This window comes from Macrosteles quadrilineatus, unplaced genomic scaffold, assembly GCF_028750875.1.
Source record: "Macrosteles quadrilineatus isolate MER2022 unplaced genomic scaffold, UCM_ALF_1.0 Scaffold_5__1_contigs__length_97177068, whole genome shotgun sequence".
In the NCBI taxonomy this organism is placed as follows: domain Eukaryota; kingdom Metazoa; phylum Arthropoda; class Insecta; order Hemiptera; family Cicadellidae; genus Macrosteles; species Macrosteles quadrilineatus.
In genome coordinates, this window is record NW_026542598.1 from 45,050,904 (window position 1) to 45,065,095 (window position 14,192).

At 36.3% G+C, this 14,192-nt stretch overlaps 1 protein-coding gene across 3 annotated transcripts in view; it reads left to right on the forward strand.

Annotated features, from left to right (window-relative positions):
* The window catches only part of LOC128994159 (ecotropic viral integration site 5 ortholog-like), a 130,825-nt gene that overhangs the window by 19,645 nt on the left and 96,988 nt on the right, over positions 1–14,192 (forward strand). The window contains exon 1 of one of the 3 annotated variants that reach the window (XM_054418484.1): positions 2,191–2,306. The exons of 1 other annotated variant lie outside the window; for it this stretch is intronic. In XM_054418484.1, the coding sequence (XP_054274459.1) occupies positions 2,299–2,306 (8 nt within the window). In that variant the 5' untranslated portion in view covers positions 2,191–2,298. Of the gene's footprint in view, positions 1–2,190; positions 2,307–14,192 lie in introns of those variants that run through there. One more of the 3 variants, XM_054418486.1, reaches the window with a different exon arrangement.

The following is a 14,192-nucleotide window of genomic DNA, read 5'->3' on the forward strand; positions in this document are numbered from 1 at the left end:
GACTTTGATTGATTGACATTTTTAACAATAAGAGTATGAACTATCGGACGTATATAACATTTTTACTGTAAACGTGTGTATACTAAACGTTTGTATTTACCTAAAATTCCATCCTACAGATTAGATTGTCGTGTTCATTAGTCTTGTTTTATGTCTACACAACAATAAATTACAACAATATCTTCAAAGTGTTATGTCTGAAATATGTAAGGTCATTTACAAAAAGCGTTCATCCGGGGAAATTTATACCCAAGACGTTACATACGGAGGTGCGCGGAGCATAAAAAACGCCAGGCCATAAATATTGGGCCCAACACAAGCCATAGACCAGATATGAGAACTACACTTAGCCAATTGTCGTTTTGCCTACTTCGTTCTATAAATAACATTCATAATGACACTTTTTAAAGAGAATTTCCCTTGTAAGGAAAATGCAGAGAATTTCCCGTGTAGGGAATATTTAGCGAATTTCCCATATAAGGAATAACTTGTTGCCTTAAGTCTCATGGTATATAAGGCCCGGAACCGCTTTAGGTCTTCGTTTTTATGTCGTGTTAGACGCCATAAACATCAGTTTCAATTATTAATGAAGGATTAAACAGTGTCCTCATTTACCTTGTGTGCGTAATTGCGATAACTCGAGTAAAAATCATCCGGTTTTCATAAACGCAGCAGGTTTGCTGCGGCGGGGGTATTGTAGAATTATGAGGTTAACCGGTTGCTTGAAATCGAATGCATTCATAGGGGCCAATAGCATAATTTGTTTATCCTTATGATACATACAGCTTATGTTATAATATTCGTGATGTCTGTGTTAACTACTATGTAAAAATAACCGCATCCATCGAGCTTTAATTTACCCAAACTGTAGTTTTAGTACCGAGGATTTATGACGTAATCCATATATTCGTATTTATTTCTCCATGACAACGAACGCTAAAGAGTTTGAACATCCTTTACTAGTCTGTTTATTGAAACTCTTGAGACTCCCTTAGCATCTTATTGAGCGTGGAAAATAATATCTCCCTTTGGCATTGACCATAGTACTTTCCTTTGTGTAGAGTTTCTATTATACTCATCTTATCCTCCCACTCTTATCTTACTCATGCTCTATCTCTATCTTCTATCATATCACCCCTATTCTACTACAGTACTATCTTATTCCAAGGTTAAACATGTTGTATACATTACATTGTATTGCGTGGTATAGGTTAGTTTTCTGGTAATTTTTTTGTAATCACTGTACTATCAAGAATTTTGAATATTTTCATTTAACGGTTTCAAAGTTTTAATTTCAACCAATAGGTGATCGGATGTTGGTTCTCGCTCGGGTCTAGTGCACAGACAACCTTCAGATTCCGAACCTGCTTTGAATAAATTCTCTGTTAACCACGGATGCGTAGTTAAAAATGTTATGAACGTTGTTGTTTTATGTGTTGATTTTATGGTATCGTTGGATTGGCAAAGTTTACAGCTTAGTTGGAAAGTGTCGCAAATTTTCTTTAATTGTATCTACATATTTATGAATATGAAAAAAAATTTTGAAGTTTTCAATTTAAAGTTTAGCCGATTTAATAAGTGGCCGCCCTCTTTGACTGTATAATTGATTAGTTTAGTTTAGGATAGGTTAGGTTAGGATAGTGTAGGTTAGGTTAGGATGACACATAAAGAAGGACATTCCTTTTGCCGGCAACTCACCCCTACCTGGCCTTGGCTTTGCGCAACTAGAGAACATTTTTGGGGACCTTTTGAGGGCTTGGTGCAATAAAGGAACTTTTTGGAGATTTAATGCAACCCAATAACTATGGTGTACATCTACAATCAACAAATTTTAATTTATTGTAAACTAAGTAGTTTTATTCATCTAATAACTGTCATCTAATAACACGAATCTTTGGCAATTGGACATTGTATTTTCCGTTTTGCCTCTCAAAAAATTTTCGAACCCTATTGAATAAATTATACTGTATACTGTACAGGTTTATTTTTGCATCTCAACTTTGGAAAAATTGTTTAAATTGCGCGTCGCATTGTTTGGTTGTATTGTTTGGTTACTCAGCAGTCAGCACCCATAACTAGGTTGCTGAGTGCTGACACACCTACAGTCGACAGCCGTTCTGAGAGACCAGGGAAGGCGTCCCCTCCACCTTCAGTCCACACTTTCCCAACACCGTAGTCCGTAGTCAGACGTCCGAGTGTCTAGTGCGTGTCCGAGTGTCCAAGTGTCTTGTGTCCAAGTGTCCAAATGTCTAAGTGACCGAGTGTCTAAAACCATAATTGGATGGCCTGAGCCGCGTCATGGTAAGGTAGGTTGTCAAAGTGTACAAACAAGTTTGCTTTTATTGTACAATCTGGAGGCTGTTTTGATTTTAAGTTTACTATATAAATGATTTCTTACTATACGATTCTCGTAGTTCATGAACCTCTTAATGTTTCATGGATAATAGTTTCCAAAAAGGATCTGTCCAAATCATATTGTTTCCAAAAGTTCACAACAAGTTTCGATAATGTTCCTCTATTATGTTAGTATTTCAATTCAAGTATGAATGGCGATGAGTGTAGGGTGAGTGGCGTGATCTTGTTGTCTTTCCTTAGACACAGCTGTTAATTAAAGTAATAGCCATGCAGCCAACGGCAACTAAGGGACTCGCAGTGGAATCCGAGCCACATTTTTGCCGAATATGTCTATATCAGGACAGTACTGCTGATAGTCGTAGTAGGCCTACTCAATAGTGCGGACCTAATCCACACCAGGGAGTATCGCATCTACAGTGCATGCCTATAAATTATCCACAATTGATACCGATAAATACTAAACATGGAAAAGATGAAAATGCTTTCTAAAAATACTGGACAGAGACATTTAGTGTGCAAAGGTATACGATTTTGTTTACTCTATGTTCGGTTATGGTTTTATTGTATAATTTAGTAATATGATTGGAGGTTTGTAAAATCGTTAGGAAACCGGGAAACTCCATTAAGTGTTTATGTATACCTCAAAGTAATTATCCTTTGCTAATATAAGGTAGGTAGGTACGCAGGGATTCTTGTCTATGTAAAAAATACGGAATATTGTCGATTAACTTAAAACTGATAGTGATTTTCAGACAAATAACCGCAAACATGATGTTTCTTTTATAATAAAAACCATCCCAGTGTCCAAAATGGACTATCGAAATTTAAAAGATGTAAATAGATGGACGAAGAAATCGATCATATGTCGTCATCGCAAGTGATTTCACTCAATTTACCGAAGGCCTTCAGGGGATGAATGCCGGTCTGAGATTATTTGGCGATTACTGATTTTCCATTTGCGATTAACTACTAGTTGGCCTTGTCCTACTGGCGAATCGGATATTTCTGTTATCCTGTTAATTGTGCAAATAATTGTGTCCAAGTCCAAATTGTTTTGCATTAATTGTTCCTGTAATTCACACACTCACAATTTGTTGTTTGTTCCAATAAAAACATAATTACTTATGCTATTGTATCACGTTTGAGAGTTCGAAGATGACGTATTGAATATAAGTTATAGATACATGAGTTTAATTAAGAGCTTAATTGATTTACTGGTGAATTCATGCACTAAATTTTCAGTTAGGGTTTAACAAATACTTCTGATAGTTTTAAGACAAAAATACAAAGGATGTAGTTGCATTCTTTGTATTTATCTCCGGTAAACTACAATACAGTAATTTGTAACTAATGTGTTAATGCATGCCCATGTACCTCCATCACATGCTTTCCTATGTTAGCCTCTGATAGCCAGAATGAAAATCCTTCCACGCAGTAAGTTTCCTATCTCTCTCATCATCTTTCTAATTGTAGCCCAGACAAAGACAAAACGCGTATTACTGTTTCAACAATAGCGCCTAGATGGACGCTCCCATGCCAAAGGTACTGTTAGGCTTCATGATGACGCTACGGGCCTGGCCCTTCCGACACATATACATACGGATGTGTGGTACATGCATATAGCTTCATTATTTGGCGAATCTCTCTAGTGATGTGTAGGTTATGTTGAGAATTATTGGTTGTTTCGAGATAGCCAGAGTTGATTTTAAACTAATAATTGCTTCATTTTTGTAGGAAATTAATTCAATTAGATCGCTGAGGCTCGATGTTGTTATTATTTATTTATTATTCGATATTATTGTTATTATGAATTGAGACGGAGACACCATCTAGGTGCGTATTTTAACCCAAATATGAGTGAACGATGAGTGTAGAATGGTGTGAGTTGATATGTGTGGCTTTGTTACTGACTAAGATCAGCTGTTTCATCAGTCAGGATCATTTTATTACTCTATATCATCGATCTCTATAATAGAGATTGATTCTCTATATCAGCCAATTGAATTCTGAAACAAGAGTAACCAAAACACTTTTCCACTGCAGACGTCCAAAGCGAGGGTGTAAATACTACAACACTTTGCCGCGATTAAACATTCAAACCGTAGCAGAACACCTGTATTGGAGTCGCCTGTACTCTACATTGTTGGTGGACGTTTTAAGCCAAATGCGAACGATAAGGCCTAAACGACGGTGGTTAAGCTATCTTCATAAGTACCTCTTGTTTATGGCGCCTGGCTGTACGTGGGCCAAATTTGGGGCAGTATCTGCCTAGCGTTCATATTGCCTTATCGGTGGGCACGTGTTGCTTTTGTGGATAAATCTCTAAAACAATGTTATTTTAAAAGCTACACGGAATGCATTTTACAAATTCTTTAGCTGTATTTAGATCATAATCGGGTTTTCAGGCTTACAATTTATCAATTAAGATCGGTTAGTGTTAAAATAACTGTAATTTAATATCTGAAAAATACTGAGCTTGTGTTAAAGAGTACATTTATTTTAATTATCAATTATATCGATTATTTAAGAGGGGGACGCCACTATGTGCGTATTTTAACACAAATATGAGTGACGGATGAGTGTAGGATGTTCCTTAGACGCAGATGTTAATTATAGCCCATACAGCTAATGGCAACTATGGGACCTACATTTTATAGTGGAATCCGAACCACATTTTTTTTAATTAACGAATTGGTCTATTTATCAGGATAGTACTGCGGATAGTCGAAGTACTCACTAGTGCGACGTTAATCCACACCAGGGAGCATGGCATCTACAGTGCATGCCTATAAATATCCACAATTCATGACCTCCAATAGCTTATAAAATTTGTTTCAATTAAATCTGCAAAGATAGCTGTAAATCGTGTTAGTATGCAATCTCGATTCGTCACGTCCCTCAATGTTGTATAGTCCTTCAACAAATGTAACTTTATAGTAAGTTATTTCTATTTAAGTTACTTACCAATATTTGCAGCACATGAGGGACCAGTTCTCTGATCATTATCTACGATATAGGCTTGTTAATTCTTCTGGTAATCCTGCTTCTCGAGTAACATCACCTCCGACAGTGGGAGTGATCTAACCACGTTGTCCACTTCGATGACATCACAGGAATTACCATTGGTGATTTATGTTACACTCACGGTTTGTGTACATAAATACGTACTTTATGTAAACTTAACTGGTGGTCCTTATATTGACGTTTTAAAGGGAAAGTAGCTTTTGTTTCGTAGATCGTACATATTTCTACGCCATTCTAGGTTTACTTGCATATGTTGGTTGTGAAAAGTAATATAGTATTTGTAATTGACTAGTTCAAAAACGTTTGCTCAAAGGTGTAGGTGTTGTAATGTCAGATTCGCAACACATCTTCGAGCCTCAATTTAAAAATTTAAAACATTAACAAACTATTCGGACTTGAAATCTGTAATGGTTTTGAACAAATAGGCAGATGTAATTTGCTTTATCACAATCTGTAACTTTACACACAATGTTGTCAAGATCGTATTACTTTATATTATAGATTGTACGATGGAACCTATCTCCTGACCCTTCGACTACATGGGACACTGGCCAAACCCCAGTTAGTTGGATGGCCAGGAGGCAGGTTCCAAAATCCAGTCTATAATCTAAGCTGGTTTTACCAAATTAGTTGGTCGTACGTCATGTAAAACCATTCGACCGATTACAATCGTGAGTTTGAAACTACTGCAGAGTTTAATATTTGTAAAGTTAGTCCAAACATTTTATTTACAAGTATGAAAAATACAGTTTTTCAGCAGACTTAATACCTAACTCAACTGAAACTGATTGTATTAATATTTTGACAATTTATCTTCTTTAAAATGGTAACTAAGTGTCTATTGTATAGTTGTGTATCCAAATTCAATGACCATGTTGCTGTGTCCTTCAAACAACATTGTCTATACACATTTTTAAACAGATTTTGACAATACGTTCACCGCGCTCTCACCTCGGTATAGTTAGATTCTCATGACCTACTGGGCTTTGTGATAAAACTCGTTAATCTAGGTCTGCTTAGAGGAAGAGTGAAGTGTAAGTTTGGCAATCGTGTGAACAGAAGACGTTCAGCAATTAGAATGAAGGAGAAAGCCTCATGTACGGGATAATCGTTTCACTCGAACGAATAGAAAGTAAAACCTACGTATTTTGAATGCTTAGTTAGCATTTTAAGTACAAATCGACATACGATCGCATTCATTATGTTTTGATGTGCACGGGTTTTTTAAGCATTGAAGCTTAAAATATTTCATTAAGAACTTTTTTGTTATTTGATTAAGTATTGTGAATATTAAAGTCCATTCACCTCTGAAACTTTCTCTAAGGGTTTCGGTTGGTCATTTTGGCTTCGACAGTTGTAACAATAGCGGGCAACACGAATGTAACATTATCTACCAAAAAGATGGATACTAGGACTGGTCTATAGTTCGTGCTGACCAATTATTACGTCCCTTATGAAACAAATTAAAATTTAGTTCATAGTAATTTGTTTTATTTTACTTCATCAATCCAATGCGAATTAAATTATTAAGGGTTTAAAGACGATGAAGTTATCTCCGAAAAGGAATCAGAGATCATTTTTAGTTTGAACTGTGGTAACTGGCGGTAAGCAGCATACAATTTTGTTTACCTTCAATCTGTACCATCCACTGCGTATTTTTTGTAAAGGGTGCGCCAAAATAACCTGATGGTTTTTAATACTAAATAACTCAAGAACAAACTACAATTTTATGTATTAAATAACGTTATATTGTACACACTACTATGCCATTTTCATTTATGAAAAATTATATCACTCAGGTCATATCAACTTCTCATAAACACAGGCTTCCCATTTTTTTTTGCTTATTTGCAGTCACCTTCACCTGATGAATAGAATCAATCTCTTCCCTGATACACTGCTTGAGTTCAGGGATGGTTTGACATTTCGAAACAAACATTTTGCTTTTTAAGTATCCCCAGAGCCAACAGTCACACAAAATTAAGTCTGGGGATCGAGGTGACCACAGCACATCACCAAACCAAGAGATCACTTTGCCGGCAAAGAGTTCACGCAAAACTGACATTGAATAATTGGCTGTATGACAAGTTGCGCCATCCTGATGAAACCACGTGTTAGTCATGTCTATCCCTCATAACATCCGCAGTTGTGGAACCAAAAACCCCCTCAGTATTTCCAAATAGTGTTCCGAGTTTACAGTGACAGGGGGGTGTTCCCACTTTCGTCCTCAAAAACATATGGTCCGATGACTCCAAACAGTGCCACACCACACTAGACAGTAACTTTCTTTTGACGACGTGATGTTTTACCAAACATAACCTAAAAATGGCATAACATAAGCAATCGTTCACTACAACAATGAGGTCTCTAGCTAGTATAACAGCTGACTTATTACAAAACAGAAACCGTCATTTCTTTTTGGCGCACCCTTTACGTTGTTTGGAGGATTTTCATTTTCATGTATTGATTTTTCTTAAAGACAATCTCTATATCGTACAGAATGTTTAAGCGGCCTCTTTAATACTTGAACGACATTATTTCGCAATCCCGGCCTCGCCATGTGAAATTTCAAACAAAACAGATGTTTTGGATTGTGCACTGTTGACCACCTTTGTTGAAGGTTAGCAAGTTCGTACCTGACATATGTGTATCAACTGTCTTTGCTGCGTTTGTAGATCACACACTATACTATAATCAACGCATCATGGCAATGCAAAATCTTGCGGTTCTTTTCAGAAAGAGTTAAATTGGTCGTGCATTAATTGCGCCAAGAGTTCCTTAATTGCGCCAAGTTCTCAAAGTGTCCCAAAAAATGTTCCTTAGTTGCGCCAAGCCCTAGCAAGGTTGGAGTGAGTTGCCAGCAGAAGGAATGTCTTTATTTACGTGTCATCCTAACATAACCTAACCTAACCTATCCTACCCTATCCTATCCTAACCTAACCTAACCTAAACTACTCAATAAAACAGTCAGAGAGGGCCGCCACTTGGCTTAGTTAAGGAACGTATATCGGGTGGCTCCCTGCAGTAGTTGGCGCTCATTGCAAGTTGGGTTTGGTTTGAAACCACCTCATTTCCACAGGCATCTCTCGGTTCCAATAGAGACATCTCTTTTTAAGACCCTTATACTTGACAACAAATTACCTTATATTTACCAATTCTTTGCGCAATTCTTGTGGAAGCTGTGGCATGATTGTACACGCATGCTGTCTGTGTTTCTCATTGTTGTAGCAGTTAACAGTATACACAGTGTTCGGTTTACAGTTAGCCCATTGTAATGAGTGACAAGCAGGCGATGCCGCTAGCTACTGTCTGTTTCTCTCATTAGCCTCATGATATGTTAACGGTCCTCTGCAGTCTATAGGCTGGTGACCTTTCGGATCCCAAATTGTCCTTGTGTAGAGTTTGAATAGTTTTTGCCTACATTTTCGTTTATCTATTATATTATGTAATAACATAACTATAACGCTACGAACCTATGTATCTGAAAAGATGAATCTACATCTTACACATACATAAATCTACATAAAACGTACATAAATCTAATGAGCTAATTGTAAAACCACGTCTTAGTCAATTGATTGTATTGGTATTGATCGTACAACAATTTCAAATTATGTGAGCTACAGAGTCCCATATTGTCCATAAATGAAATAGACAGCGTAATGAGTTTGGTTTGATTTTACCTACTATAATATATTGATTTAATGTACATTATATCATTACGGTAACATTCATGTCATGACGAACGTTGCATCATAAATTTTTAAGAATAAATGTGAGAGGTTTTTCAGGTATTTTTGACAGATGAAGAATTCTAAATTCTGGTTTAAACCTATTTTTATCATTATTTGTGACACAGTAAGCAAATATCGACACAAACAATACAAACAAATTCATCCTCATTACTCATGAAAAATTACAACGTAAGTAAAATCAATAATTATATTATATAGCAATAAAAGTATGTACAACTTTCCACCGAAGGCTTTTCAACTAATTGAGAACCGATGGGAAATCATTTAATGCAAATCAATAGAAATTCCATCGGAGTTTTTGCAGTAAAAATTAAAAGTTGGACAATAAGCGGGAAGCAATGCGCTCGGGGGTTTACAGTTTTTGTGCACTTTTGTGGAATTAATTAAATATTTTCCATGGCTATTCATCCCTACCGATATTTTCAGATTAATTTCAATAGCGTATGCATAATCTTTACGTAGTTTAAAGTCATTTGAATAACTTGGGAATAATATAAGCAAAGAAGACTATGGTACTTTGAAAAGATAAGGATTTATTTGCTCACAATGTTCATTAAATCAAATATCCAAATTAACAGGTCATTTTGTAATTAACAATGCACTCAATTTAATTGCATTATTCCGTAAATCTTTGTGCGTTATGGGTACCTACAGTATGTCTAAGAGTGCAATAGACTGATAATTTATGTTTTGATGGGGGTTGATCTTATTTTGGTTTTTTATTTACCGTTTCTCCTGTTTCATTTAAATAAAAGAAGAGTTTTTTTTTGCCATGGCAACAAATAGCTTCCAGACTCCTAGACTTCATGTCAACAGCAGATTTATTTCTTCGAGGATTCGAGAACTTTATATGTTAATCTGTATCACTTCCCTTAGGGGCCATCCCTACACTATTCATATCATTGCATCTCTGTCTTCCATCTTCTTAGACCAAGTCACCTGATTTTGTTACTTAGTTTAAAGTTACTCATTTTGTACGTACCAATGCTACACAACCCAGTCTTCGAGTTCTCTAATTTGTCAGTACTCTCCAGATGTCTTTAATTGTTAACAATTTTCCTTTTTTAAAGTTTTAATTTATTTATGGTTTATTTTTATGACGTAAAACTTTATATTATATTAATGGCGGTATTATGATCGTATCTAATACATATATTTGTAGTTCTTGGTTGCAGTTTATTATTTAATATTATCAACACATTTCAACATTAAAAAAATATTTGTTCAGTTATTTGACGCACTTTACCTCGTTTGCATTTACTATTTTATAAGTTACTTTTTATTTTCGTAACTCTACCTGTCATTGCATTATTTGCATTATTTTGTATTATCTTGTTTTATTTGTTTCTTACTCTACATACCGCGTTTTATTCCAGAACACTTGCTCAGCACTAGTATTTTCACTTTTACTGCATTTTGCTTAGGGGTCTCACTGAATTAAAAGTTAAATAAATCATGTTTATTCATTGTAAATCGTTTATTCATGTTTATTCAAGAACTTGGACCACGAAGGATATACATATTTTCATGTTATAAGTGCAGACGATTTTAGATCAAATGCTCGTTTTTATGTTCAAGGGTACAAGTGAAATCGGTTCTGTATATCATAGCCTGATTGACGAACACGACTGGATATCAAACAACAATAGGCGGTTCAATAACATGGCGAGGCAGACTGTCCGTCTGTCTTCTGTCGGAATCATTACGTCATTGTCGGTATGCTTACGTCACAATGGGCGAGGTGTTTGATATTCCCAGAGCTTTATGTTGAGTTTAACAGTTTTAATAATTGAACTACATCAATTTTTTGTTTAAATACAATTTTGTTGTTCGACATTTCAGGAACTTATTTCGGAAAGATGTTGTTATTAGCTATACCAACAGAATTTTAAATATTTATATACTACTAAGCTAAGACTTTTAGTCCAGTGTGGGTTAATCTTATTTCAAATACATCAAATACGATAAGGAATAAAGATGTGTAAAGTATTATTGAACTATTTTTAGGGAACTATACATAAAAAGTAACACTTCGTTAAGTTTCTTTATGGAATTCTTTCCTGCTATACAGTACTTGCTATACTGTGAATGTCTGTAGAAATACTGTGTATAATCAGGCAAACAGACCCTCTGTGTTACAGAGTACCGTAGTGTCATCGTTGAAGGGAATACAAAAAATAATTCAATTGGTGGCATTTACACTTTCCGGACATGTGTTCAGGGAGTTTTTCTCCGTGGAAATTTATTCTATGGTGGAAGTGTAAGACAACCCATTGCTCCCCCCTCCCCCCCCCCCCCCCCCCCGTGACCACAGAGACCAGGGACCACCGGGACGTTGCGTAATTCGCGACGGTTCACGTTCACGCACCGCGGCCTCCGTTGTTTTGATGGCAAGGAAGAGGTCCAGAGGTCATCACAACGCGTAGACCTACCTCGGGAACTGTGACAGAAAAGCGTTAACCAGTACTTATAACTTTAAATTGTGGATATAGCCATATACGAATAGAATCAAATGCTGTTTAGACCGACAGCAGTGCTGCGGTTATCGTAAGTTCTGGCCGCAGCACTGCTTCGGTCTACATTTAATTATATTTGTCTATGATATAACTGTACAACTCTGATATGTAAAAACTGTAAAGTCGGTGGCTCAATCAAACGGTAGCCACGGACTTCGGGCCCAAGGCAGCGAGGTCGTGGGTTCTTGGTGCCTGTACCTTTAATCAGTTCAGTACCCTTGTATCAGCCGTTACAGTACCCTTGTACCACAGACAATGGAATAATCATTAAAGTATTATATTGTCTGTGCTTGTACCCTTGTATCGGCTCACCCCTTGCTTTACTTGGTGTTCCACGCTCAGATCCATAGCCTATGTGGACGGGCAAAAAGCAAGCCCTAAAGAGGCCGCCCCAAATAGTCAATGTTTAGAACCTTTTAGACGAGTACTCAAAATCTGTAACTCCTAAGAAAAACATTTTTTTTTGCATTAGTTTACCTGCTAAGTTAAACTGTAAATCCACTTGCACAAGGTGAACCTCAGATTTAATTTTGTGATACATTTCTCACATATTTATCAACTATTTTTTCAACACGAAAATAGTCTCGCATTCTTTCACGTTAGGTACTCTGGCCGTTATCGTGTTTATGAAGCCAGACCCGGCTTGTGATGCTCTCAAGAGGTTTGCCTGATACAGGAGGGGCGGTCCGGATGTAGGACTTATCTTTCACATACAGGGTGAACTTAGACGATGTGAGTCAAGTGCTTGGGTGGATGGCGGTGTTTTGACTACAGGCGTAGCAGGTAAATTTGTTGTGGAATCATGATAATCTTTGTTTTATATTGTGTCATCGAAATGTCGACTCTTCAAATTTCCAATCGTCTGTTATTTATATAATAAAAAGGTTTAAGCCAAAAAAAATTAAAAAGCTACCCAAAATGAAATGCCGAACATCATGACATGAGAATAAAACTCCATTTTACAGCAATCTTTCTCATAATCTATTACTTATTATTTTAGCATAATCCACTGATCTAATATCTGGAGGATTTAATATATTCACCCTTTGTACATTGCTCTCCGCCCCAGAATTGTTACAGTAGTTGGATTGTTGCCAGGCGGAATCGATGTTCTCGCGAAATGAGAAAATCATAATTGCAAACGACTCGAGATGAGAATTTTATACCAATCCACTGCGGTGTACGGTTTAAACTATTTTAGAATAATATTTTCGTATCACTTGTGTCGTTGGAACTCTTACACTTGTTTGTTTGCTCATCATTAAGTTCCTACTGTTAAATCTATGTATAGTAATAAAAAAAGATATAATTAATAACATTATTATCTGTACCATTTTATTATTATTAGACTATTACCAGATAGGGACGCTACCTAGTATTTTAACTCAAATATGAGTGAAGGATGAGTGTAGAATGAAGTGAGGTGCCTTGTAGCTTTGTTGAATTAGTCAGGACCATTTATTAAAAATCTGAAAAAGAAATTTGTTTATGTTTGTGTTGGGTTTCAACAACATTTTGTTTGCTCATACACATGTTTAGGCCTATGGATAACGGGTCAACGGGCTTGTCTGGTTGACGCAGGCCTATGTCTATAAACTGGCCTTTGGTCGACGTATGTTTTATGATTGACACATATATCTATGGTAGGCGCACGTCAATAGTTGACACACGCGTATGGTTGACGAGTGTATATGACGTCATGTAGATAGTAGATAATATAGATTGAAAGTACTGTACTGAACTTAGCAGGACCAATCTTTTAGCAAGTGTATATCTGGGCCATGTAGCGGTCATACGAGATGATCTACTTTCCTGGAGCAATTACATCAATTAGACCACTTGCACTCTTACACTTGCAGATTAGATGCACCGGGTGAAACGAAAAGTCCCGCTCTAATCTTCCAAACCTATAAACATATAGTCTAGTTTTAAAGGGATATTTAACCCATCGGGACCAATAGACGTTGATGCGAGAAACTGGAACACGTAAATTAACTAATTTTGTAAGTTAATCCTGCAATATCTTTTTAATACAGTTCTAAGAAAATCTTACTTTACATGTAATCTTGACCAAAATATAATATATCGTTAATGTTTTAATCCCGAAGAAGTAATAGAAGTGCGTTGTTCACGGTAGCTGCTAGCCCGTGTAGAGTCTTCGCTTGAAACCAATTATGGGTGATAATTGCCACGAAGAAATGGAAACTCTATTATAAATCCCACGCTCTGAATCATATAGCCGCCTACATGTACACGAGGAGTTTTTGAATTCTTATGATTTAAAGCGAATGAATTTGCGTATAATTTTTTACTATTACGTTAGTCAAATTTGTTCATCTTGCAAATCATAGCGATTCGCCATGCCATTTTTCTTTAGGAGAATGAAGTGTGGCCTGCAAATTACTTTGAATCGGTATTTGATGCCGTGTGCAAGATATAAATTAAAATGTAACACATTTTAACAACAATAACTCTAAAATTACAATTTTGTTTTTGGCGACAGAACTTTATTTTTTACAGTACAATATGTACAATCGGCACA